A 27,028-nucleotide genomic window follows, 5' to 3' on the forward strand; every position below is an offset into this window, starting at 1 on the left:
TGCGGGGCAGTTACCTTGGCTTGCACAGATCGAAGATGAGCTGGGGTTTTGCACAAAGGAAGGAGTCTTGGTTTGGGGGCTCCTTGGTGAAGAAGGCAGCAGGGTGACGGTTCTTTCCAGGGAGCTGAGATGCTTCCCGTCCCTGCCCCTCCTTGTCCACCTAGCTACTTACTGTCACTTCCAGGTGGATCCAGCGGTATCCCTGAAGCCACACTGAATTTGAGATATGTGAGCACAGTCCTTGAAATTTCCCAGGTGGAGAAACTGAAGCCACTGAAAAGTGAGAGCGTAAGAGGGAAAAGCCTGCAGAAGCCGGAGGCAGCTGCTGGAGAATTGATGTCCAGGTTTCTCCGGCCCGTGCATGCGCTTCTGTGTCACTCCCCTGCTTTCTTGCCTTACATGCTGCCTGTCCTCACCCAAATCAGGGGCCCAACCACACTCGGAGTCCTCTCCCCGCTCCCCAGGTCTTTTCATCCATCTTTCTTTTCCCTGCACAAAAAAAGTTAGGGCAGCACTGCAGAAAATACAAAGACCACATCCCTCCCTCCCTTCTAACCACCAACGGCCGCTGGGCCTTGCTGGGGAGGGCCTTCTACCCGCACTCCGGGCAGGAGGGGAAACAGGCCTCCTCCACTTCCCTGAGGAACTGTACTTTCAAATGAGTTTCTTGCCAAAGGGATGGGCTTAGGACTTAGCAAAAGGTCACTGCTGCGGGCATTCTCATTCCTCATTCCTATTCTCTCTCCCTCTGTTTCTAGTGAGGGGCGGGTAAAGCATTCTGAGCACATTCCGGTCAAAAGACTGTGATCCCCCAGCCTCCTCCTGTGTGCGTATTCCAGCCCTGCGGATACCGGTGGCCCCATGCTTCCCTGTGGCCTCAGGAGGGGTGGGGAGAAGCCAGGAAGTCGGCAGAGTGGGCTACAGCCCTGTGGTGTCAGATGCCCTCGCAGCCTTCCTGCTGCGGAGTTCCGGCCCAGGGACCGCTGTGGCTAGTTCTCCTTCCTGCGCCCTCGCTCCCGGGTCCTGGGTTCTTGTTGGCTTCAGTGTCCTGCTCGGTTTCGCTCCTGGGCTGTGGGCGGAACAGTAGCATTGCAGCCGTGCTGCCTGTCCATGAACACGGGAGAATGAAGGCCAGGCAGCCATCTGGGGCCTAAGGTCGCATATGCATCACAAGCACCTTTTCTGCTTGGCCAAGATGGGCCCATCTCTGCTGGGCACTGGGACACACCACCACGATCAGTCATAGGGAGCTAAAGTGACACTGCCGGGTGAGCTGTCTCCCCCACCACTGGTAAACCCGAACTGCCCTGAGGCTGGGGGGGATCCAGCCCTGTTGAGGTGAACGTGTGAAACGGGGAAAGGTGAGCCCCCCCACCATTGGTTATTCCCTTCAAGTGCTGCCTGTCTTGTCTGCCTCCCCTTCTCACGTGCATAAAGCCAGGTCGGGGTCCCCGTGGCATCGCCATGGCACTGGCATGTGCAGCCTGGAAGTGATCTCCCTGCTGGCCTGGGAACATAGAGAAGGCAGGGGCTCGTGGGGCCCGTGTCCGTCCTGCCAGCACAGAGCTGCGTGTCATCAATGTGGTGATTATTGAGCAAATGAATTCCTGCCTTGGGTTTAGGGGGAAACCTGCTGTTTCAAGTGTGACTGACTCCCGCCCCCGCTAATACTTTCTCCGTGAGTAGCCCAGCAGCTTTTCAGCTTTGGACACATGCAGCAGTTCTCTGCATTAGGTTCAGCTGTTGGTACCTCTTAAAAAATGTATAACATGTAATGTTGTAAATTTTAAACACATGATTTTCATGCAGCTAGAATTTTGTTCCTAGTTATTTTGTAAGGATTCCAAACGCTGACTTTGCTGGAGACGTCTAGTGTTTACAATATAACTAAATATTAGAAATTCTGTAGCACCGGGAGGAGGTTGGACTTGGTTTGGGCCCCGAAGGGTGGCCTAGAAGGACATCACAGCAGGCCATGGCGTGGCAGAATTGCGGAGTGGGGAGTGGGATACATTCCGGGATGGACCTCATTAAGGAAATGAGGGGATGGTGACGAGGTCGACAAGTTACCGAGAGAACTGTGTTGCCAAGGAGAAAAAAATCTCATGCCAAAGGGCACTTCCTAATCCCCACCGTCTTCGGTGCCGTGCAAGATCTGTTGTCTTGTCCTGTGAGACGCTGCCCCAAAGGGCAGGTAAAATCAAACTTGGTGCCGATATGGGTCACACGCGTAGCCTTCGAGTTTTTTTTCTCATACTTTTCATTTTGAAAAATTTCAAACATACAGAATGCTAAAAGAACTTTTTTTTTTTTTTTTTTTTTACTTTTACATATTTATGGGATACATTGTGATGTTTTGCTATGTGTATACACTGGAGCGGGCAAATCAAGCTAATTGACATATGCATCACCTTACTACTAAATGTCGAGAACATTTAAAATCTGTTAGCAATTTTGAAATATACCTTAATAACTATAGTTGCCATTCTGTGTGATCACTAAAACATTCATCCTGTCTGACTGGAACTTTGTACCATTTGACCAACATCTCCCTCCCCCAGTCCCAGGTAACTGCCATTCTACTGTTACTACGAGTTTGGCATCTTCAGATAACACGTAGGAGTGAGATCATGCAGTACTCGTTTCCGTGCCTGGCTTATTTCGCTTTAGCATGTCCTCGAGGTTCATGCACATTGTTGCAAGTGAAAGAATTTATTTGAAAAAGGAACACTCTATCATATACCTCGATTTAATAGCTGTCAACATTTTGCCACGTTTGCTGTACTCTGTAGACTTTTCCAGAATCATTTGAGAGTAAGTTGCAGACATCAAGATGCTTCACTCCTAAATGCTTCAGCTCGTATCTCCTAAGAACAAGGACGTTCCCTATTGCTTGGCAATACCGTTATCACACTTAAGAAAATTGATTCCCTAGGGTCCGATGTCCAGTCCACATTCAGATTTCCTTATTTGTTTCCAAAATCACTTATACCTTTAAAAAAAAATCAGGATTCCGTCAAGGACTGACACATTTGTATTTGGTTGTTATACCTCTTTAGCCTTTAAAATCTGCAACACCCATCACTTTTGTTTTATGTTTTTGTGAGATTGACCTTGTAAAGACTCTGGTCACAGCCTCCTGGTGTTGAATCCAATGTGCCGGCCTCCCACACCGATCCAGTCAACAGATTTGACATGCCCCCACGATGTCGAGCCACCCTCGCCTCAACCCTACAAACCCGTCACCCGTTGTTCAAGATGCAGGCACAGCACACTCTCTGACACACAGCTGACTCCACGGGGCTGGTCCTGGTGACATCCGGGACGCTGACTGCAGGCAGCCCCTTCTGGGAAATGGGAGCTAGAACTGGGTGCAGATCCTACCACTTACTTACTGAGTGACCTTCAGCTGGTCCCTTCTCTGCCAGCCTCAGCTCCATGTCCAATGCAAAGGGGTTGGACCAGGGGCCTGCTAGGTCCTGCTCAGCTTCGTGGTTCAGCACCTCCCTGACTCTGCCCAAGGTATTTGCCGGGAAGACCCACCTACCGCTTCTCATCTCGGGGTAGCTGCTTCCTGCAGTAGCTGCCTGCACCCATTCCCGGCACTGTGAATGGGGCCAGGGGGACACACAGGGTCCTCTGATGCTCTAACGTGGCCACGCGCTGTTCTCTCTCCCCACAGCGGAGATTCTGGAGCTGGCTGGCAACGCAGCGAGAGACAACAAGAAAGGACGGGTCACGCCCCGGCACATCCTGCTGGCTGTGGCCAACGATGAAGAGCTAAATCAGGTACAGGGCTCTCCCACCCACCCCCAGACTTGAGGGAGGTGGTCGGACTGCCTGAGAGGCAGAGCTGAGAGGCTTCAGTATCTGGCTGGGTGGCAAAGGTGTGGACTGCATTTTGGGTTAATTAACGCCTTCCTTGCCTCTCATGGCAGTGTTTCCTCAAAGCCTTATTGGCAGTGTGGGGAGCGGGGAGGAAACAAGGTATTTGGCGCTCTCTGGAGGACAGGTATCATCTAAATCCCGTCCTGAGGGACTCTGGGGACCTGATCCCTGTGTAGCGAGCCTCAGTCCTGCTGGTGTCCTTGTAGATGCCATGGAGGAAGGAGCGCTGCCACCCAAAGCAGGAGCGTGCACAGGCGGGCTGGCATGCGGGCAGGATGGTATGGCTCACCCTCTGCCCCTTTGGTTTTCCCGCAAGCTGCTAAAAGGAGTCACCATAGCCAGTGGGGGAGTGTTACCGAACATCCACCCCGAGCTGCTAGCGAAGAAGCGAGGATCCAAAGGGAAGTTGGAAGCCATCATCACACCGCCCCCCGCCAAAAAGGCCAAGTCTCCCTCCCAGAAGAAACCCGTGTCTAAAAAAGCAGGAGGCAAGAAAGGGGCCCGGAAATCCAAGGTATGTGACTTGGCAGGGACATGTGGGGGGGGGCAGGGTGGGGCGCAGATAGGTGGGGCCGTAGGAGGTCGCCTTCCTGCATGGGTTCCCCTTCCCCGTGGGCTCGTCCCACAGGTGGGGAGGACCAGAGGAGGAACACGTAGGAGCGGATTTCACAGGGGCTAGTCCAGCTCCAGTGGCCAGAGTCGGGACCACCTGTCTCCCGGAGTCTGGACACAGTCGGAGAACTGAACCCCTGCGGCGAGGGGGATGGGCGACGGGCTTTCAGGGAGTGCTGGGGGGATGGGGTGGCCCCAGGCTGGAAGGACCTTTGTGCCTGGCCTTCCAGGGAGATGCAAACACCATGCTAGGGGACAGCCACCATCTAGTGCTGCCCAGAGGGGCCAGCTGCCCGCGTGCCCTGACGCTCAGTTGCAGAACTCTCACGGTGTTGCCGTGGCCACGTGGCTGTCCAGGGCTGGTCTGGACAGTTTGCTCTTTAGAATGGTTGCCTCTGCCAAGGAGGAAGACAGAGGTATTTTTCAAGTGCTTTCTGCTGGGCCTACCTTGGATTGGCCAGGTCCTAGGCCCTGATCTTTTTGTGAGGACAGCCCTCTCGTTGGTGTGATCTAATGTTGTCTTGGGTCGGGGAGGCCAGCAGGTTCTGAGCCATGATCCATACTGCGTGGGGGGCCCCCCGGGAGGCCCCGCCTGGGAGTGGCTGTGCTCACTGAGCATCAGCCAGAGACGGCAGGGCACCTCGAACATACATTCTTCATTCCTTCCTTGCTGGGCCCTGGCCGGTCAGCTGTTGTCACGGCCTCCGGGGCCAACAAACGTGGAACAGTGCAGGCAAAGCTTGGTCTTTAATAAAATGGAATCTTGAGGCTGCCCTGGCCTGAGGTGCTGCTCCTAACCTCCAGCCAGACTGGGAGGAAATCGCCTCTGGCAGAAGTGACCTGTCTGTTTTGTAAGACCCTCAATAATAAGTCTTTGGAAATGCCTTGTGAGATCTAGCGAAGCAGTGTCAGGAAATTCTTCCCACGTGAGCCCAGATCCTCTCACCCAAGTGAGACAGTGAGGACACCTTCCCGGGATAGGCTTGTGGAGCTGTGGCCGGGTGCGTGGAGCTCCTCCCGTCCTGCCGCATGCCCTTCCTTTGAGCCTGCCTGTGCACGTGGGGGCATCTTCTTTGACCCCTGACCACCTTCTCCCAGCCACACTGTTCGTGGGGCCTTTACTTGAGGCGGAAGAGGCTGTATTTCTTTGCACACACACAATCTAAATTCTTTCTTGGTAACACGCCGCCTATCCCCAGCCCCAGAATCACTCCCAGCTCTTTGAGAGAGAAAGTCGATACTGAAGAGCGTCCTGTGAGTTATTTCCAGACGTTTGCATTCCACCTAGCTCACAAGTCCTGCAGGAGGCTCGAGCCAGGCAGGGATTGCACAGAATGGGCCCTTGCTCATTCCTGCTAACTATAAAATTAGCAGATTGAGCCGTTTCTTTTTCCCCTTTCAACATTCGCAGCTGGGAGGAGGAGCATGGCGGGAAGGCCGGGGAAAGTGCCCGTGCAGCCCTTTGCAAATGTTAAAAGGGTGAGGATGCCAGATCTGTCCTCCCGTAAAAATGGACCCAGGGACCTGGCTGCCCACAGAGCAGGGCCGGTGGCACTTGGTGCCGGGACCAGCAGGGGCAGGACGGTGTCCTCAGCGTAGCCCCGGCTCATGCTGCGTCCCAGGCCATCGCCTCTGTTACGCGAACGCTGCTGATGCTTGAGCGTGTCTCTCAGACGTGGCGTCTGCAGACAAGCCTGGGCTGGGCCTCGTTCCCCAGCCGCCCTGGTCTTCCCCAAGTAGTTTTTGCCCCATGACTTTGTGAACTTTCCAATGTACCCAACACTAGGAATTCTTTTTCTTTCTTTTTGGTTTTGAAATGTAGGACGTGTGTGTCTTCAGCTCCTAGTAGCTATATTTGGAACTGGGTGTTTCTAATAACCATATGCCAATAATCGCTAGACCACTCAACTTTTCCCTTGATTACAAAAGCAGGAAGTCTGTTATGGTGGTCTGTTTTTCTTCCACACAATAAAACACATTGTCTGCTTACTGTACCAGTATTTGGCTAACATTAAACCCTGGGGGAAGCCGAAATTGGAACCGTGAACAGCTAATTTTCAAAACATTTGTTTAATGTAAATTGTGGTGTCAGCTCCCAGAAACAGCGGAGAACCCTGCATCTCCAGGTTTAAGTGGAACGTTCTGAAAATAACCTTTCCAGGGACATGCTGAGAAAGCCTTAGCAACATGCTAAAGCACTTGTAGTGAAAGGGAGTTGGTATTTTTCAAGTGTCAACACTTGAATTCCAAATCATAATTTTTCCCCCAATTCTATGCAATTTGAAGGTTTTGAAAATCTCCAGTTGTGACAGCTGAGTCAGCTGTGGTGGAAATGGTTAGAGAAGGCAATAGCCTCCCCCCGCCCCCCGCCCCCCGGGGCTGGGAGTCCAGAGCCCTGGCTGTGTCCCAGGGTTCCTCCCTCCTCCTTGGGTGGCCTCAGGCAAGTCTTCCCCCTCTCTGTGCCTCGGTTTACCCCACCTTATAAAAAGATAGTCCATTCCAGCCTTATAATTCAGTGACTCTGCGTATCGCATGCATGTTTGAGTAGGTGACACATTAAGAGCTTGGACAGTGTGGAAGAGAATGTAGCAGAGGAACCTGGCTCCCATCAGGGTCCCGCACTCCTCCCCACGGCAGTCTCTCTAATGAGCTTTCTGTCTCCTTTCAGACAGTCTGTGCATAAGCATATAGAGGCATAAATCCCCCCCATCCTACCTGTTCTTTTTTTAAAAAAATGTAAATCATGTGACCCACCATTTTGGCAGCATGGTGTAGTAAAAAGAGTGCAAGCTTTGGGGTCAGCCACTGGGCTTTGTATCCCAGTTCTGCCATTTCCTAGCTGCATGACCTTGGCAAGGTACTTCTCTGGTGTTCAGCTTCCTCATCTGTAAAATGGAGCTACATAAAGTGGTCGTGAGGCTTAACAGAATTCATGGGGAGTGCGTAGGTAGAGCAGTGTGGCGTACACGGTAGCTGCTGTCGTCCTCTTAGCAGTTCTTCGTATCTCTGCACGTAGAGCTGCTTTCACGCTGCATGGGCTGACGGCAGCTACTTATGTAACGTGTAGAACCCATGTAGCCAGTCTTCTACAAACAGACTCTGATCGTTCATTCTGACAGCGCCACAGCGGTTGCCCTTATATGTAGGTCTCTGTTCATACGCAAGTAACCTATAGGATAAAGTCCTCAGAGTGAACTTCCCAAGGCAGAGAGTTGAGTATATTTTTAACTTTGGCTATCACTCTTAGAAAATTTTAACCCATTAAATTTCAAAAGCAGCCTCATCCTTTTAACATCTAATACCAAGATGTTTAAAGAATGAATATTCATTCGACCAGTATTTATTTATCCAGCCTGTGCTAGTTACTCTTCTCAGCAGTGGAGACAACGGCAGTGAACGCAAAGCCCCTGCCCGCCCTCGAAGCTCGGCGAGGGGTGCAGGTTCGTTATAGAGGGTGGGCGGGAGTCGGTGCTATGGCAGAAATAAAGGGCGTGATGGCAGAGGTAGCATTGTTGCATGGCTGGTTAGGTGAGACTCTAAGGGGGCACTTCAGCAGAGGCTGATAGAGTAAGGCACTTGGCCATCCACGTGAGCGGGAGCAGAGCTGCTGGCAGAGGGGACAGCAGGCGGGCCTTGAGGTGGGGCACGCTTGGCTCCTCCCAGGAGAACTGGCTCGCCTGTGGGGCCCTCGTGTTTTCATAATATAGACACCTTTGGCAGTGGGAAGGGCTGGGGACCCTTCTCAAGATAAGTTTTCAAAGGCATAAAATAAAATACCTGAGATTCAAAGGAAACCATTTATGCTTAAGTCTCCTAGGTTAAGAGCCCTGTCAGAGTGTTTACTGAGAATCATAGGATAATCTTTAAGGGATCTCTAAGAATACAGTTTTTGTCAAAAAATTTGGGTAAAGTATTATCTCACCTAGGACTTTTCAAACATAAACCCGCACCATCCCCAAACCCCACTCCATCCCCACGTGAAAACCACCCTCCGGGATCACGAAGATCGGCTTGCTCCTGGCGAGAGCCCAGGATGACTTGGGTAGAGTGCCTCTTTCTTAGAAACAGATACTTAAACTGCAAACTAAATGATTAATGTTCTGGTGAGGGGTGCCAAAGAAAGGAATTGGTTCTTTTGAGAAGCCGCCGTCCCTACAAAATTCTGCTGGCTTTTTAATGATATTTCAGGCAGTTCAACCACCAGAGTAAAAGAGACTAGGCATAGGTCGACTTGGGTTGATGACTTCATGTGAGCCTTTTTGGACACCCAGTCCTACAGAGTCTCCCAGCTGACTCCAACCTGGTAGGTTTTCTACTGCTCAAAACAAAGCTGGGTGCCTGTCCACTAAATAGGAACCTTTGGGTTTGTAGAACAATATAAAATTCTAAACAGTTATTTTGGAGATTGACAAACAGGATTGCTTGCCAACATTTTTTTGTCCAAGCTGGGATATGAAAAGAATCTACCACCCAGGATTACCACTTCATAAAAGAAAAGGCATTTTAATACCAAAAAGTTAGAGAGGGACATAATTTCAGACAGCAGTGGGCTTTATGGAAAACTTAGGTGCAGTTGTTATGATTTGAACGCGGTAGCATCTTACAAGCATCCGCATTATCCCGTGGGGAACCTCGAAGGGAAGAGGCAGTTCTCTGCCAAGCAGACGGGCTGCAGAAAACCAGGAAGGAATGGCTCGTCTCTGTACGGCACTTTGCTGTCTTCTAAGGCAGTGCATTTAATGAGTTCTCTTGCCTTCGTCTCATTTTCCGAATGAAGAATCTAAGGCTTAGGGATGATGAGCAATTTTCCCAAGGACATGCAGCTAGCAGAGCTCAAAATATAAATACTCAAATACAGTACTTCACAGTGCAGACGTAGTATCGCTGTTATGTCCTCTGACCATGGACTACTTCCCTTGGTGGAAGCCCCTCTTCTGATGGTGGAGGGCTGCACAGCCGCCCACTGCAGGGGGAGTGGGGGGCCAAAGCCTTAATGAGTCATGCTGAAAAGCACCAGTGTTATCACAGGTTAAGCCTTAGGACCTGGCTGCGTAGGTGGTTGCTGACTTGTATCAGGGGCACCGGGAAGCTCAAGTGCCTCCCTCCCAGTAAAACCAGCTCCAACTCCCAGGTGCTTGAAATCCTGTCAGCTAGGTCTTTCTCGTCTCTTACAATCCAGGTATCCTTGGCAGGAAGCGCTAAATCATTATCTGCTTACCCCTCCGTGTAAGAACCTTTATCCTGTTCCCAAGTATTTACTGAGCACCACCTGTATGCATGGTGTTGCACTGGGTAGTGTAGGGCATTGATTTCCAAACTTTTTTGCTTGTGTACGTCCTAAAAAGAATTTTTAAAATCTTTGTGTCATACACATTTAAAATTTGACAGCTTAACTTTTCATTATAAATTAAAATAGCGGCAGAGAGTATCATTTTTTGGCATGCTGTAAATACTGACATTAAAAATTGTTTACTCATTTAACTGCATCTAATGCAGTCTAAATACTGTGATGATTTGATACACCATCATCCATTAAAAAATACACAAACAAGCTCTTTAACAGTTGGAAAATTTGTTTTTTCCCCTTATTTCCCCTTCACTTGCTCCACAAACCTTCATCCTAATGTAACACATATTTATGCTTATACTTTGTTTTCTGCAACAAAATGATACATATAAATTTATTTTGAAAAACTTGCTTTTGACCTTTATAAAAGCACGAAGTGATGTAGATTCTACCGGATTGGATAGTTATGACATGTAATAATACTCTATTGATCAAACTGACAAATGCATTATAAATTTTAACTTTTAAGGAAAAAAGTAAAATTTTATTGGAAAAACCTCTTTTAATGGGATCGGTAGAAATTTTTCTCCCCCAGTTCAAGTATCCTAAGGTGAATGTTACTTATTGCTAAAATGAGACAGTGTTCAGCATCCTATTTTTATATACTTGTAAGTGCCCGGAAAGTCTTGTTTGCTAAAATAAACGGGAATCGAAAGTTTTGTCACAGCAACGTCATTCAATCCTCTGAACCCTTTCTGATGTATGCCAACGATCATGTAGTAATCTCTCATCAGTGTGTTTTAATAAATGTTTTATTTTAGAATAGTTTTAGATGTAGAGAAGGGTTACAAAGTACAGAGAGTTCTTGAACACCCCTCGCCTAGTCTCCCTGTGGTTAACCATCTCACATAACCGCGGTGCACATGGCCACAACTAAGAAACTGACATTTGTCCGTTCCTGTCAGCTAAACTGCATCAGTCTGTTTTTAATGATCTATCAGCTGTTAACTCAATTAGGTATTTCTTCAGTTTTGTTGAAAGCACAGAATTTAAGACACCTGATTTGTAGAAGGCCTTGTTATCCCGCCTTGCCCTTTCTTGGTTCCTGGAAAGAATATCAAAAAAGGCTTTGCTAAGACTTACTATGTAATTGTTGATTATACCCGTTTCTCTTTCACTTGTCAAATCTGACCCACGCAAAGTATTAAAATCAAAATAGTGATAATTTTAATGTATCTTTGGCAGTACCATATTTCTTGATAAAATGCTTTTTGTCTTACCAGTTATATCAAAACCTTGGAATTTCAGATTTAGCGCATTCAATTTACGGCAAATGTCAGACATATAACCTAATTGCCAAAGCAGTCCTTACTGTTAAAGCAATTGGCAAAATTTGACCTTATTTTTTAATGTAAGTAACAATGTTAATACGTTAGTGAATTTGAATCTTAAACAGACAAATGGATAGGGAGGTCCCAGGCCTTGCCCTTCTGAGTGTATTGTCATATCCATCCTTCAGGAAGGCACAGCCATCTGGAATATTTCTCACTCCTTCTTTCTTAATTTCCTCCCCCAGACCCTCCCTCAGGAATCATGTACATTTTGATGCTAATTTGGGGAAAGGGAAAGGTGAAGTGTCTAAATAAAAATTGCCATTGTTCCCACTGTCCTCACTCTGTAATATATCGGAATGCAGGAAATCCCAAAATTAGCCAAAATATCCATTTCTAATACAGGCTTTGTTCTTAACAGAAATATGCAAAAAATCTACATCCCTACTACCAGGGTAGTGTCCCATACTAATACTCTGGGAAGCGGGAGGAACGTGGCTATGAAAGGAACCCCAGCGTGGAACCTTGACCACAGCTACAGAGCCCTCAGGGCAGATCGGTTGTAGGAAAAAGTACGTTAGGAAGCTCAAGATCTGGAAATTGGTTTATTTAAAACTCTTGATGCCACTTACCTCTTGGAAGACACTTAGAAACCGCAGGGTGTCCAAGCTTCCGTCTAAATCATGCTGGGGAAGAGGCCAAAGAGCAGGCTGAGACCCAGGCCCACCGGGTGGGGTCCCCAGGGGGACAGATGGGTTTATAGCACCCCCCACACACACGTAACTGTTTCTAGGGCTGGTTTCAATGAAGGAGGGTAGAAGCGGGTTCCCCCTTCTGGGTGGGGGGAAGGTGGGAGGGTTATGGTCCTTGGTCTGCTTTTTGGGAATAGTGACCTAGCACAGTGCTTTCTTCTCAAGCTTGAATGGTGCGCAAGACACCTAGAAAGGAAAAGCACTTGAAGATCCTTATTTACTTGGTCTGAATTTATGAAAAAGGGTTCTTCTATTCTCAAAGATCACTGTTAAGTGAAGTTTCACCTTTAAGTAGCAGTTTTTTAGATTAGAAAGTGATAAAAATACGATCTGCACACATCACAGAACTCTCGTACATCAAGTCTGCAGTCCCCACTTTGAGAAGAGCTGAGAATTGGTTGTGTGTAGTGTCCTGTTTTGAGCATGACGGGCGAGGCCCGCGCTGCCTCAGAGCCTTAGGGAGCCCAGACGCCGGTGCGGCCCCTGCCTGGGCTTCCCTCACTCCGACCCTTCTGTCTGCGCAAGAAGAAACAGGGCGAAGTCAGCAAGGCGGCCAGCGCCGACAGCACGACGGAGGGCACGCCCGCGGACGGCTTCACCGTGCTTTCCACCAAGAGCCTCTTCCTCGGCCAGAAGGTAGGCGGACATGCGACTTCGCTCCGCTCCAGGGCCCCGGGACGGATGGGCACAGGCCGCCTCCACTGGCAGGCCTGGGGATTCCCGGAGCCACTCCCAGCTGAGCGGGTGGAGAGAGTGGGCAGGGGGCTTGGGAGTGGCCTCAGGGAGGGCTGAGTGTCGAGGAGACCACAGAGCTGAGGGGACTCTGGCGGGTGGGGAAGGGAGCTGGTGTGAGGAAGAGGGCAGGAGCCCCCTGTGTTGGGGGATCAGGACCCTCGGGGTCAGCCTGGAGAAGGTGCCGCTCCTGTGGGATAACCTGGTCATCAGATAGTGCCGGCCAGGAAACTAGGCAGAAGTCACAACCCTGGTGTGGACAGTGAGATCTGGCAGGCAGCCTGCTTGTTCTGGCGGGCACTGAAGCCGGAGCCTCGGCCCTGCCCCAGGGGCTCCACGGGGGATTGTTTTCAGATGTTCTGGCGGGTGTACCGGGGTTCCTTCACTGAGCCACCAGACGACGCTTCGAGCCAGTTGTTTGTTTGTTTTAACTGTGGGCAATATATTTTCAGCTGCCCCAGTGATGCAACTTTGCCAGGATGCTATGGTTTTGTAAAAGATGGTTCGCTTTTATTGAAAATAAAAATGATGCAAAGGCTTTTAAGACCTGAGAATGAGAGTTAATTAATATTTCTCTATGAACACCAAAAAAGGGGTGGGAAGAGAGGGAAATTAAGCTCTTAATTTTTTTATCCTACATTTAAAAAGTTAAAGGAACAAATGCGGCCTTCCACGTAGATTTGCGTTTAGTTTGAACGTGGTAACAACTTGGTTCTGAAGCTGCATCATTTTTAATCCTCACCGTCAGTCTCGGGCGTCGCGGTGGCGCAGTGCTCTCGCTCACGGCGCGGCGAGCCCCCCCCCCGCCCCCGTCACCAATTGCATTCAGTCGCTCATGATGCAATTCCTGTGGTGGACTCTGTGTTCCAGAATATAACCATTCTTGTGTGCGTTTCTAACCATTATCTGTATTTCGTATGCATTTTTCAAAAGAAAAACAGCAGCACTAGTTGTCATCTTAAGGTCTGGGGCTTTGAAAGTTTTTGCTTAAAATATTTTTTCTTTTAAAAATTTCAACTCAGCAGTGAAGGCAACCACCTGGGTCTTACTTTCACACCCTTTCACGTTCCCTTCAGGCAATAAATTAAAAGTTAATGTGACCTGTCATCCAAATTTCTCCAGTTTGAACAAAAGCGTGAAAAAACCCTGCTACTTAGGACTAGGTCCAGTGTGTTCTAGGTCCCTAATGCAGACTGTTAGCCAAGGACTTGGAGGCTTCTTGAGCAGGTAGAACATTCCGCCCCTGGGGTCACCTTTTCTCACTCTCTTCCCCAAGCTGCCTGGGGTGCCCCCCACCCTGGCCTCTCCCTTCCCTGCTACCTCCTGCTGGCCACGCCAAAGCCAGCCTCAAATCAGAACTCCTCACACCACCCCCCCTTGCTGGATGAACTAAAATATTTCCAAAGTAGCAGCAAACGTGGCTAAGTAAACGTCCATGTACAAATGGGGATGCCTTTCTTATTGCCGTGTTCTTCAGCAAGAGACAGGATCGGGCCCCCTCTGGGCTCTGTTGCATGCGAGCCCTGGAGGGGAGGTGGGCAGAGGCTGCAGACACCTTGCCAGCTCTTCTAAAGAGCTGGGCACAGGTCGGCTCTCAGTGACTCTCATTTTGGGTACACCTGGTCCAGGTGTTGCAAGAACAAATGTAAAGTACAAATCTAGCTTATACTGACTGTTCCCCACTAAGGGCTTGGGGTAGAGGGTCCAAAAAGCCATAGAGAAGTATTAATACTCCAGTTTACAGACATACCATCTAATGTTGCTTAAGAAATAAGAGAATGAAAGCAGCGAGCTTGACAATGAAACTAATGTGCCCGTTACCTTGACTTTCGGAGGGAGAATGTGAGAGGGTCGAGCTGGAACGCAGTGTAAAACGGCCAGCCGTGAAGGCGCAGCTGCATGCAGACCCTGACAGACCGCCAGCCTTCTTTACACGCTCTGTCTCTTAGTGGCAAAAAGAAAACGCCAAGCTACTGGGAAACTGCCCTTCCTGTTAAATGTGCTTGCGACTTTATGACACAAGATTCATATATCCACGAAGAGGTGACCCCAAACCGAGCACTGCAGATGGGGCTTAGGAGAGTAAACTGCATCTTCCCAAATGTGGCTTCAAAGGATAAAGCACCATCTCGAGTCAGCCTGGGCACCAGTGTCAGACCCAGGGCACCGCTGCTCCTTCTGAAACCCCACACCCCCACAGCGTGAGATTTATGTTCTAGAGCATTGTTTGGAAGCACTATTTTCTAGGCCTTTGTTGGCTGTCAGGTGAAAATCATGGCTTATGGTACCGATAGGGCAAGAGTCATAACTGACACATGCAAATTTTTATACAAAGCACGTTTAAAATGTCACAGATACTCATTTTGACTTGATTTGTAGGAACTGTTTCAGATGGGGTACTTCAGAATGATGGCTCTGTGGTACCCCGTGTGCTGTGAACCTCGTTTTTCCATCTGTGGCAGTGAAAGCGGTGCTTGAATGTTGCAAGCAAGCTGGGGTGGGGAGGGGTGATGCCGCGCTTGCTGCGGCCCGGGAAGGCCCGGTTGCTAAGCCACTCACAGGAGGAAACAGCCCGGGCTTAGGACCCCGGGATCTAATTGTTGTTGTTAACGATGTATTTCACAGACTGAAGTCTCGGGAGTAATCGCTCTCATTACTCAGTGATTTTACCCAACGTTCACACACTTTTTTGAATTGCTTTAAAAAAGAAAACAGTGCTGTAAATCTGAATCAAGTAAACGTTTTTGCTTTGTGGTTCAACCGAGATTTGCAGCCGCTTTCCAGAGGTTTTAAAACCTGATGGTTTTCTTTTCAAAAAAACATTTCTAATGTATATATCTATAAGTCCACGTCCCTGGTAGCAGATGATGTAAGTTTTCTTGGTAGAGTCAGTATTACATGGAGCATTTGGGAAGGCAGTCTTGGGAGGATGTGAGTGAGTCTCTACCTCCCAGATAATCAGGATTCAACCCCAGCATGCAGGCCGTTCAAAGCATGGGTTTTCTTTCTCTGATCCACACACCCTTCTTCTGGGGGCTGGGAAGCTGTAAGGAGAGAGGGAACCCTTGAAGCAGCAATAGGGGGAGAAAGAGCATTCACCCCTTTCCAGCACAGTGGCTCACGGCTGGCAAGAGAGCGTAGGGGATTGCTAGGCCTCCAGCAGTGCCCTCGTGTGCCCTTACCTTTGAGGAGCCTTTTCTAGCCAGACACCCACTAGATGCCACTGCCAGGCCCGAGGCCTCTGCAGAAATCCAGGCTGGGGGTGCGTGCAGGGAGGGCAGCACAGACACGAGGGCGAGAGCAGGCCCAGGGGAGACATGGTTCTCATGAGGAGTCTAGAAAGGGTCTGATGGAAGACATAGCCCTGCCAGTCCCCCTTAGTTGAAGTGGACTTTGGGGACAGGAGAAGAATTGCTTTTTACGTGGCCAGTACAGGGAAACGAGACCAGCCAGGCTTCCTTCCTTGTTCACTAGAAGGGAATGAGATACCAAAATTTGACAGTCACAGGCTAGACTCAGGTACTACTTTAAGGATCACTTTCGTTTCCTAAAAGAGAATTTCTAAAAAGACTGTCCTATTTCCTGCAGCCAAGTAGGTCAGGCAGTCTGCACGTCCATCTGGGAGCTGCGTGCCGCTGGCTTCTTCCCTGTCATCGGCAGACTGCCTCCGGCCTTGCCCTAAGTGTCGGGCGCCAGCCCCTCATCTGGGCAAGGTCAGATCGGCTCAGAGCCATCTCACGTCCAGGCCAGGCCCAGTTCCTGAGCTTTAGCGTTTCCATTAACCTTGCCTTTAGAGAAGGGGAGAGGTTTATTTCATCTCAGAGCTATGTCTGAGGAATTTCGACATCCAATTCCAGCTCTATGCCCACAGAAACCCTAGCGCCGTCTTAGGCATTGTGTGGCACTCAGGAGGCAGCACCCTCTCTGCCTCCAAGGGGCTTATCCTCTAATGAGCTCACACCCTGAGTGGGGAACAAGAGTTCGTGTGGACATAACCACTCCAGGGAGGACCTGGGTGCTATAGATACGAGACTGGCCCCAGCAGAGCCAGCCGAGATTAAGATAATCAGATCCCAGCGGTGGAGGAATCTGGAAGGTCACTCGGCCAAGTCCTTTTCTCCCAACTCCACATCCAAGAGGGACCCCCACCTGCTCTGTAGTGGCAGTACCTGTGGTCACTTTCTCCAGTGGCTAACAGTCTTCACAGCTGCTTTAAATTCCCTGTTATATGCTGTTTGCTTAGTTTTTCATCTTTCCCAATCATGGGACAAAGAAGTAATCACCTTATTCAGATTTTGAAACCATTAATGATCCTCATCCCTCCTAGCAAATCTTGGGAATGTTCAGTTTCCCAGAAATCTGATTTCCCAGCCTGCAGGTACCACTCTTCTCCATGTGCTTCAGATGGTCACGGGCCCCTTCGGCTGAGCCGCCCAGCTGGATTTGACCCTGGCTGGTGGGAGGGGGACCTTGGGACCTCCTAGGCCCGGGCGTGTGTCTTGGCTCTTCCAGGCCTATTCACGGGACTGACTAGACAGTGGGATCCTTTCCAGATACGTGCAGACATGTCATTGCACCCCATGCTCACAGGCTTGCTTCTGTCCAGGGAGCTACTGTCTTTGTTCGTGACCATCTCACTGTTGGCTTCTGCCCACCGGCCCAGTCTGCCCAAGCCCAGTGGATTACCCATTTGTCTTTCCAAAGTGCCTGCAGTAATCTTTCTTCTCCCCTCCCCATTCCCCAGCTCCCCCCAAATACATCCCTAGTCCAGAAGATTTTCTTAAAAAAATACGTTTGTACGTAAAGCAGCAACAAAGCTACTTTGTGGCTCAGCCCCATACCCGGAAGACTTCTGAGCCCTGGCACACAGCAGAGCATAGTTGGAAAATCACAACTGTAGCCTCATCCACAGATGCAGGGTGAGAGTGGACCGCGCTTGGCTGGCTGGAAACTCTCAGTGCTCAGAGGCAGCGGCTCTCTGAAGTTCTCGAGTCCGTGCTTCCGAGCGAGGGGGAGTCCAGAGGGAACTGAGACTTGGCCGAGGAACCTCAGCTCTGTTTGCAGCTGCTCCCTCACTTCAGCAAAGCCTGTTCTCCCAGAGGATTCCATTCCCTGAGACGGGTGGTTCTCCCCAGAACAGCCAGAGACAGGGCACTGGGGGTCTTCCTGGCTGGTTGAATGGGATGGAGCCCATGAAAATAGCCAGTTTTCTAGTGAGGCATTTCTGACTATAAACCCAGAAGCATCTATACAATTGTAAAAAGTGTGAATTTTAAGGATTGAACTTGTATTGTTTTTAAACAAGAAAGGAATCGTACAGATGCCTTAAAAGTATGCGCTACACCGAGTGAGGTGATTCTTTCCCTTTTTTCTCCTTTGCCTTCCTCCCTCACCATCCTCGTGCATCTTCACACAGGATTGCTGTGTTTTTTGGTGGGGGGAGCAGGAAATATTGGCTTAGTGAGTTTTTATGAACAGCATTTGCTCGGAGCCTATCATTCATGCAGCACTGAATGATAGAATAAAATCCTTCACCTTGTTCTAGATCCCGAGAGTTTGTCTGCCTCACCTGAAGGCCCCCAGCCTGTGCCCAGCCGCACCCCTTCTCCCTGAGGCAGCAGTCAGCCCTGGCGGGGCCCAGCTCTTCTCTGCGCCTCTGCCCTGGCACCAGGCCCCTGCGCTGCTGCGAGCGCACCCCCGTGGGCGTCCTGCAGCATTGAGGGTGTGGTGGCCCCTAATCACTCTGTAGCCCTATGAACAATGACCCATAAAGTCCAAGTGTATCAAACTTGTTCCTCTTCTCTCTTTGGGTCTTTAGAAAATGAGGCCACTGCCCTTGAGGCAGAACCTGGCCAGATCCTTCCTTGGCCATATGACCAAATTTATTTCCACAACTGTTTTCTACCAAAGCATGATTGTCAGCCTAAGCAGGCCCCTTTTTTGAGAATCTGCTTCTGGGAATCAGAAATGCAGGTTTATCTTTCTGATGCTTTTGGAGTGTCAGGTTTTTCTGTTTGGTTTTGTTTTCAACAAAATGGCCCCAGAAATTCAGAAACTTGGAGCTCGGTTGCCAGGAGCTTCCCTGCCAAGCGTCTGCGCATGGCCCTGTCCTGAGCGAGCTGCTGGACAAAGGCTTCTGCCTTGCTGGGCCCTGCAGGCCACAGCCGCTCCCCTGGCCCAGACCATCGCTGGCCGTGGGCACCAGCTCCTCTGGGGCTACTCAGGCATCACACTTTGCTGCAGCTGTTAGGAATTCATGTCACTGAAAAACGAGCAGCTTCCTTGGGCGAGAGTGCGTGTGTGCACATGCGTGTGCGAGCGAGCTTCACTGCAGGCACTGCACCTACAGTAAAAGGAAGGGGAAGAGTAGGATCCAGGATCGCAGATCCAGGCCCATTAATTCCCCTTGCCCTCCTGACAGCAGAATCTAGAATTCAGGATTCCTCTCTTACTCAGAGGCCCAGGGTTGCCATGGCAACAGCATAACAGTGGGGAGAGAGGACATTCAGTGGCTCTTCAGAAAGAGCAAGTTGGTTGGGTGGACAAAAAACTCGGGGAAAATTCTAGCTATAAGTCACCTGTTGGGTCTCAGAGCAATCTGACCAACAATGTGAAAATTGTTTAAAAGACACGTTGTCTTGCTGGAGAACTGTTTTTTCCCCTTGGGTTTCACCAGAACTTCAGCATTACACGAGTAGTGGGCACGTAAGTTAGACGTTGCTGAGCAACAGACTGTTCCTGCCCCTAGCAACTCCTGAGCAGGGCAGGGGAGCCAGCCAGCAGTCATAGCGATGGGCACAGCTTTAGATACCCACAGCCGCTTAGAGGACAGTGGCAGAGCTACCTAGGGGTTTACCCAAGCCAGGTAGGACTTCTGCACCACCTTAGCACTCAAGGATGAGGACGTCACATATACAACCTCCCCACCCCCAGCAGTGAGTACTCTGGGTTCTGCCAGCTGCTTTACTCTGGCCCCCAGGCCACCACCTCCTTTAAGGGAAAGCTGATCTCCCCAGTCCAGTGTGGCTGTGCTTCCCTTTGGCCCCAGTCATCACGCACAGGTTCTGAACACTGAGCCTAGTTTGCTTCCTTCGGGCATCCCAGGCAGCATCGAGACTTAGTTTGAAGTGGGGTCATTATAGCCAATGACTTTGGGCCCAGTGCCCTTGGAGTGTCCACTGCCCCTGGCCTGTATCCCAAGGCTCCCTTCTCTGAGACTTCCCGGCTCTCCTGTTATTTCCCACCCCGTGCTTTTCTTTTCAGCTGAACCTTATTCACAGTGAAATCAGTAATTTAGCCGGCTTTGAGGTGGAGGCCATAATCAATCCTACCAATGCTGACATTGACCTTAAAGATGACCTAGGTAATTGGGGACGGGGTTCGGCACCACCAGCTGTCAGATGAGAAGTTATGGAACCCAGAATTTAGGCTTTTCCTCTTCCCAGACTTCAGAGTGGTCAAGCAAATTCCTAAATCCAAGATGGACATTCGAGTGTGGACACTGAATATCTGCCTACTCCAAGCCATTCCAAATGGCAGTGGCCTCATATGCTTCATTAGTGTGATTGGCTACTTTCCCCTCAATTGCAAATGTATCGCATCTAAATTCTCTTCCATAACGATCAAACTGACTGCTGGTTACTTGGGGGGGATTTTTAAACACGTGTTTGGTTTTTGTTTTTGTTTTTTTTTTAGAACTGAAAAATCTCAGGTAACTACAAAATGATAGTTTCTCCATTTAAGCCTTAACCAGAAGTGACACTTAAAGCGTGAAAAGGAAGACCAGCCATGTCACTATGCCATAAAGCTGTCTTTCATGCACACGCAAATTGGTGTCCCCCGAATTTACCACCCACTATCCCTGCTTCAACTTTTTCTAGAACTGAAAACAGTGTACGCCACCTTCATGAATTATTTGGCTAGAGGATGATATTAAACAGAAGGATTGTATTAAACAGATTAAACAGTATCTGTTCCTGCTCGAGTTCTTATGGAGGACAATTGCCCCAGAGCTGGGGTGTCTGCCTGCTCAGTCCAGGGCAAGCTGAGAGGTGCCCCTCAGTGTCCCACCTCTGTGGCTTTATCTTTGCATATGAGGAGCTGTCAGCTCAGGGGCACGATGAAGGCTCCTGTCCTCTCAGGTGCAGAGCCTTGCCGAGGGAAATAGGCTGCACAGAGGCCCACAAAGGCAGCCTCATCCCAAACCCTGACCACAGCATGCTTTGTGTGCCTTTAGCTCCCAGCTTCGGCTGATTTTGTAAGATGGCAGCTTCCTTTACTGCAAGAGGTGCTCATTCCAGAGCCCAGGCCTGACCCACACAAACTGGTACAACCGTGGGCTGACAACAGGGACTGGGACTCGAGAATGCCCTGCTCGAGCGTGTCAACTGCCTTCTACAGATACTTTCTTTAAAAAAGAAAAAGGCCATAAGCTTAGAAAAAGCAAGGATGCTCTCTTAAGTACATTTTTATTAAAATACATAAAAATAAGATTGGCTAGAGAGACATAGGCCTGGAAAAATAATTCCAGACGTTAAGGGGAAAGATAAAGGCAACCCTCTACATATATCGACATTGTTTTCTGGGTTTTCAAGAGATACGCCTTGAAGGTAGACCAAATGGTGAATGGCACAAGAATAAAAATCGAAGCCTGCAGGTTGACTGCTGCAGACAAAATGGAGAAACTTGTTGTTTTGGTTGGCCTGATGGTCCACTTTTTTTTCTTTTTTTTAACAGATGCCATGTTTTAGTAGCCTTCTCAGTGGGATGCCAGTTTTATAGGCTTTTGCAAATCGAAACGGGGCATTCGTTTTGTTATTTCTTTTAACCTTTGGAAATGATCTCATGTGTGTGTTTCTCTTTTTTTGGACTTGTCATTCAAATGTTTAATTTAAACATGTCACATTTGATATTCCTCCTCCTCCTCCCGTCCTCACCCCCACCCACATGTGGGCACACTGCGTGGACTGGTTGCCCCTTTGGCTCATATGTTGGACTCGACCAGGTAGGCCAGCCCCGCCACTGGGGCGTTAGTAAATGTGCCTGTGCGTGGGTCTCGGTCCAACACAGTTGATGTACATTTGTTTACCTGTTATAGTTGCAAGTTGTACAGGCTGACATTGCCTCGATCGACAGTGATGCTGTCGTTCACCCGACAAACACTGACTTCTACATCGGTGGTGAAGTAGGTAATGCCTAGCCGGGTGCTGCCGAGTGTGTGTGTGCATGGTCAGTCGGCCGCCGCAGACAGCTTGATCCTTTGACAGCTATGCAGGGCTGCATTCATTTCGCACTTCCAGCCGTCCTGACCTTCCCACGGTCGCCTGTCCCTGGGTTGTGAAGCCAAGAAATAAAGCGAGCTGTCAGGCAGGAGGTGTCATGCAGCTCACAGATGGGCACTTCTGGTTTGGAACCTGGTCCAGCAGCATCATTTCTTCACTTGCGTCATGAGGCACAGCTTTGTTGGAGACGGGGCTCACAGACGATTGTAGCTGCAGGGATGGTACGGTCAGATGGGCTGAGTGGCATCCAGAACCGCTTTCGTGCGCTCTGAAGAGCAGACACACATGCCTGTGCACAGGTCTCCCCCTCCCCACACACATCTGTCTCATGTCAGAAGCACACTTACTTGTTCCTGAAAGTGGCCTTAAAGCCTCAGGGGCACATGGGGGACCCTTTCTAAATGCTCTCCTCCACTAGGGTTCTCGGACTTTAGGTGCGGGAAAGCGGCCTTGTTCTGACATCGTGTCCTCAGGCCACTCTTGAGAGACACTGTCCTAGACCCAGAAAGCACCTTCCTTTCCCCTGGCAGCTGACGGGCGTTGGCGGTTGATGCCGGGCGTGCTCAGTGGCAGAGGCAGAGCACACTTGGGATGCCACGTCCTGAGGCTGCAGCTTTGCAGCACGAGCACCAGACCGTGCCCTGCGTTCAGAATGCACCGAGGGGCTTCTCCGAGGAGGAGGCACCTACGTGTGACGGAAGCAAGCACAGCTTTGGAGCTAAGTAGGAGGAACGTGAATTCTAGCCTCACCATTTCCTGGTGATGGGTCCTGGGCAAGTCACTTAACTCCTCAGTGCCTCGGTTGCCCTATCTATAGAAATAATAATAGAGAATTACATAAAATGTGAGCAAAGCACCTCGTTTTGTAAAGCCTGGCTCGTGTTTGGTGCCTACCGTGTGGCTCACTCTCATGCGTACATGTGATTTTTATAGTAGATGTGATGGTTACGTTCCTATAAGCGCGCAGTGAGTTCATCTTGCAGGATGAGGGGAGGGGATGAGGATCTTCGCGGGGGTCCTGGACGCTGGGTGGGCAGAGCTCCCAGGCCGTGGCTGTTCAGCGTCACCAGCAAAGACTGCCGTTCAGTCTTCCCCAGCCACCGTGATCTGTACTGATTACTCTCCTGGGAATTTCGGATTTCGGACATGGATGGAAAGTCAGAGTCTGCCAAGCTTGCCAAGCCAAAATGAAATCAGGCTGTAGGCAATTAAAATAAACTCCCCTTTCACAAGAATTTGGAGGAGTTTAAGAGCTCCTAAGTCAGGCAGCTTAACAGAAAGATGCTTCCTTTTTTAACTAAATGAAAACTGGATGGGAAGGCACTTCTTATTTAGAGAAAAATGAACAGCTAAGGGCTTGTCTTTTAGCTGGGTGTGACTAAGGCCTGGGTTCATCCTGCCATCCAGGACATTTGGTGAAATGAAAATTAGGAAATTTCCTGGGCAAAAGTATCTCTCCCGGGTCTAGAGAGAGGAGAAAGTTGGCCCACTGCTGCAGAAAGTGGGCGCTCCCTGCTTAGCAGGATCAGCCGCACCCGGAGGTAGAGCTGGAGGCTGCGAGACAGGGCCGTGACTAGGGAGTAATCGGCAGAGCCACTGTGCCACCCAGAAGCACCCGCTTCCGCCTGAACTGAGAACGGAACTGGCGTCATTGGAATAATGACGGTGCTGATGCTTCTCCTCTGACATGCTTGCCCCCAACCCACAGGGCAGGGGTTGTTAGCCCTGTAAGCACCTGGGCCCAAGAGCGTGCCCGAGACCACACCACACATCACTCGCTGACACTGTCACAACTGGGAAAAGACCTCGGCAGGTCCAGACAGCCCGACTGGCCAGGAGCAGAGACTGTGCCAGGCCAGAGCTCACTCTTCCAAAGCCCTCAGCGCTTTTCTGCCCAGACCAGTCCAAACCAGTACTGACCCCAGATACCTTTTACAATCTCAACCAGTGATAAACCAGATTCCGGCATGGCCTCGATTGATTCCAGCTCCCACTTTGATGTGTGAGAGGGGAAAGAGGAAGCTAGTAATCACTCCATTTCTCATATTCGGTGTGAATTCCTGAGACCTGAGACTGCTGGAAGAAGGAATCCGAGTGCAGGAATGCTTAGCCCCAGTGATTAACTTTTACCCATCGAAAGTTCTTTCTAACAGTGAAATAGACCACAGGCTTAGCCTGATATTTGTCCAAGCCTAAATTTTCGCTTAGGCTGTTTTGAACACTGATACTTATGCCTGCTTTCTAAGCATGAAATAATGTTCTTGTTCTCATGGGAGTAACACATGTTTATGCTGGGGGGCAGATAAGCCAATCGCTTTATGATTAACCCTGAAGTTAAGCCTAAAAAGCAAGAGTCTTACATTAAGAGTGTTGACAATATGGTTGAAGATGGGCCTGTTTCTTGTTAAAAAGTACACGTGTGTCTACATGAACATGTGCATACGTATGTGTGTGTAGGAGTCGAGTTCTGACTGGGTTGATTGCCTGCAATCTAGGGTTCAGTTTTTAAGTTTGGGAAATGCATTAAGTGTATTTTAACTTGCAAATTTCACTTCTAATTAAAGTAATATTTAATTATAAGTAAAAAATTTTTAAAGTAAACACTCTTCCTAAGATAAAACACCTTTAATTATAAATCAGCCCATTTTCTTAAATATTTTGTTTTAGAAAGGAGTTGGTAGTCTTAATTATTACAGTACTGCCTTTTACTTCCCAAATTTCCCAGTTCTCACCAAAGAGTTAATTTGACAGAGAACGAGAACCTTAATAACTAGTCCAATCTCTGGCATACCAGTTTCTCTCCCTGAAGCTTGAGAATGGGTTTAGAGGGAAGGCTAGACCCGGGGTGTAGGGGTGGAGGTGTGTAGAATCCAGCTGATGCACACTCCAGACTCCTTTTTCTCAGCTGCATGGCTAGTTCAGGTGAACCTCTACTGGGGTCTCACTCACCTGGGTTGTGTCCACTTTTTGGTGGAGGGAGTTAGGCTCCAAGGCCCCGCGCCTGCTCCCTCAGCTGCCATTGCTACGGTCAGAAACATGCAGTGGCAACAGGTGGATGTCTCTGAAAGTGACATTCTCAATCCTCTGCCACTTACAGATTGTGCTGCTTTTCAGGACAGATAAAGGCAGAGGGCAATCCGAGCTCACGAGGAGTGACGCAGGGTCCCACCTCAAGGATTCTCAGTTTGTATCTCTCTGAAAGCCTAGCTTGCTCTCAGACAGCCGAGAGCTCCCTGGGTGACGGGCTGCTTGTCACATTCATGCAGCCGAGACTTCCTGAAGTGGGTGGTTACAGGCCCAGTCCCTGCCACTATTTGGGACAGTGCCCAGGCTGTTTACTTGTCTTCCAGACGCTTCCTGGGGTTAGCTCCCCCTGCAGAACAGACACGCGAACGAGGCAGGTTTCAATTAGTCCTGGTCATTGCAGGGTGAATCCAAAGAGAATCTGGGCTGTGCGTTCCCATACACCTTGACCTCCCAGTGCCAGGATTGTGCCAGGTGCACCTTGAATTTTCCAAGACAAATGGTGAATCTTAAGGGGAGTATTATCCTCTTGTGAGGAAAAGTACTTTAAAATGTGCAAAACTGAGGAATCAGAGCTTAAGGAAGAATCAGACACCATTGTGGCCAAACTCTAAAGGATGATACTGTCACTAACTTTGACAGCTTCTTGCTATCCCACGTGAGGTGTAACCCAAAGTCCCAATAGGTGCTGGTGGTCTTGTTTGGGAGCTTGGCTTCCGTAGCAGGAACTAGTCACTTAGCAAGGACCCTAATTTGGGGGAACAGTGCTCCTATCCTCAACTGGACTTTTCAAAAGATCTGGTCCTGAGCAGTTAGACATCCTTCTGCCCAAGTTTTTATAGATGCAAGTTAATCTTTAAGCTCTGCTTCTGATGTTGCCCTCCTTGACCTAAAATGATTCTGAATCATTAGTGTACTTAAGAAAATTCTGTCTCAGGCCATTTTTTTTTTTTTTTGTATTTGCATATGGTGCCAAGGCTGCAAAACAGGAGCTAAGCGTGGTCATAATGCTGGTCCACAGGTGGCCAAACACAAGCGCTTTCTCCTGGGCCTGCTGCTGAGGGCAGAGCTGGCCGCAGGGTGGAGCATGGCGTGTGCTTCTGAAACCTCCTTATTTGGGGCTTCTCCCCAGAGACAGAGCAGAAACCCAGGGCCAGCAATTAGCCTTGGAGCCAGTACCAGCTGGTTTCTCACGCCAGTGAAAAGCACACAAGACAGCTGTGTGCGCAAAGAACGGGCGCCTCCTGTCTTCCCATCTCTGGCACATCTGGGATCACCCTGAGCCAGAGCCAGGCGAGGGGCAGCAAGGACAGCTTAGGTGGAGCCCGGCCAGTGCCGGAGCCTTCCTCATCTTGCTTCACTGACTCTGCCAGGGCTTCGCTCCTGTTTTGCAGCCTTCTGGAAGTTTAGCTGGTCAGATCACCTGAGTATGTAATCACCTGACATGCTAAGTGTCTGTGTGTGTGCCAGAGACACGGGATGGCAGTCTGACCCCTCCCTGTCCTGCCTAGGAAACACGCTGGAGAAGAAAGGTGGCAAGGAATTTGTGGAAGCTGTTCTGGAACTGCGGAAAAAGAACGGGCCCTTGGAAGTAGCTGGAGGTGAGGTGGGGAAGCCGCTGTGCTTGTCTGGGTGTGGCGCGCGCGGAATTGGGGAAAGCATTTTATGAGCTTAGAATTCAGAGGCAGGCCGCAGTGCAAGTGCATCTCCAAGGTGAAGGCAAAGCCTGTGGCTTCACAGCTTAGAACTTATCACGTGCAGATTGTCAGGGCAGCTTAAGAGTCATGAAAATCACCTCTGCAATTTTTTTATTACCTGAAATAATTCCTATATGTTTGCTGTGTAGACCTCAAATTTGAAGGAATTACAGAAGCTGAGTATTATAGGTAGTGAAACTGAGCCATCTGCAAAATTAAAAATCTTCATCCAGCCATCTAATGGGAAACATAAATATACATTTCTCATTTGCCAATTACGCCTTGCCTGGTATGAGGGGAAGACGACAACTTGGAGGCAGGGTGCTTCTTACTGCTGCAGGCCTGAGTTTCGGAATTGTAAGTGGTCGGTAGGGTGCAGGATGGAGGCCTCCTGAGGGCCTGGGAGTCTGAGTGGTAGGGGAGG

General features: G+C 49.5%; 1 protein-coding gene across 4 annotated transcripts in view; it reads left to right on the plus strand.

Moving 5' to 3' along the window:
- Positions 1 to 27,028, plus strand: part of LOC105816031 (core histone macro-H2A.1) — a 70,354-nt gene that overhangs the window by 33,454 nt on the left and 9,872 nt on the right. For 2 of the 4 annotated variants that reach the window (XM_012651333.1, XM_012651336.1), the window contains exons 3-7: positions 3,683 to 3,789; positions 4,205 to 4,402; positions 12,396 to 12,506; positions 19,866 to 19,965; positions 26,419 to 26,508. In XM_012651333.1, coding sequence (XP_012506787.1) covers positions 3,683 to 3,789; positions 4,205 to 4,402; positions 12,396 to 12,506; positions 19,866 to 19,965; positions 26,419 to 26,508 — 606 coding nt within the window. Of the gene's footprint in view, positions 1 to 3,682; positions 3,790 to 4,204; positions 4,403 to 12,395; positions 12,507 to 19,865; positions 19,966 to 21,699; positions 21,791 to 26,418; positions 26,509 to 27,028 lie in introns of all 4 variants that reach the window. The other 2 variants (XM_012651334.1, XM_012651335.1) reach the window with 2 other exon arrangements.

This window comes from Propithecus coquereli, unplaced genomic scaffold (genome assembly GCF_000956105.1).
Source record: "Propithecus coquereli isolate 6110/MARCELLA unplaced genomic scaffold, Pcoq_1.0 Scaffold353, whole genome shotgun sequence".
In the NCBI taxonomy this organism is placed as follows: Eukaryota; Metazoa; Chordata; class Mammalia; order Primates; family Indriidae; genus Propithecus; species Propithecus coquereli.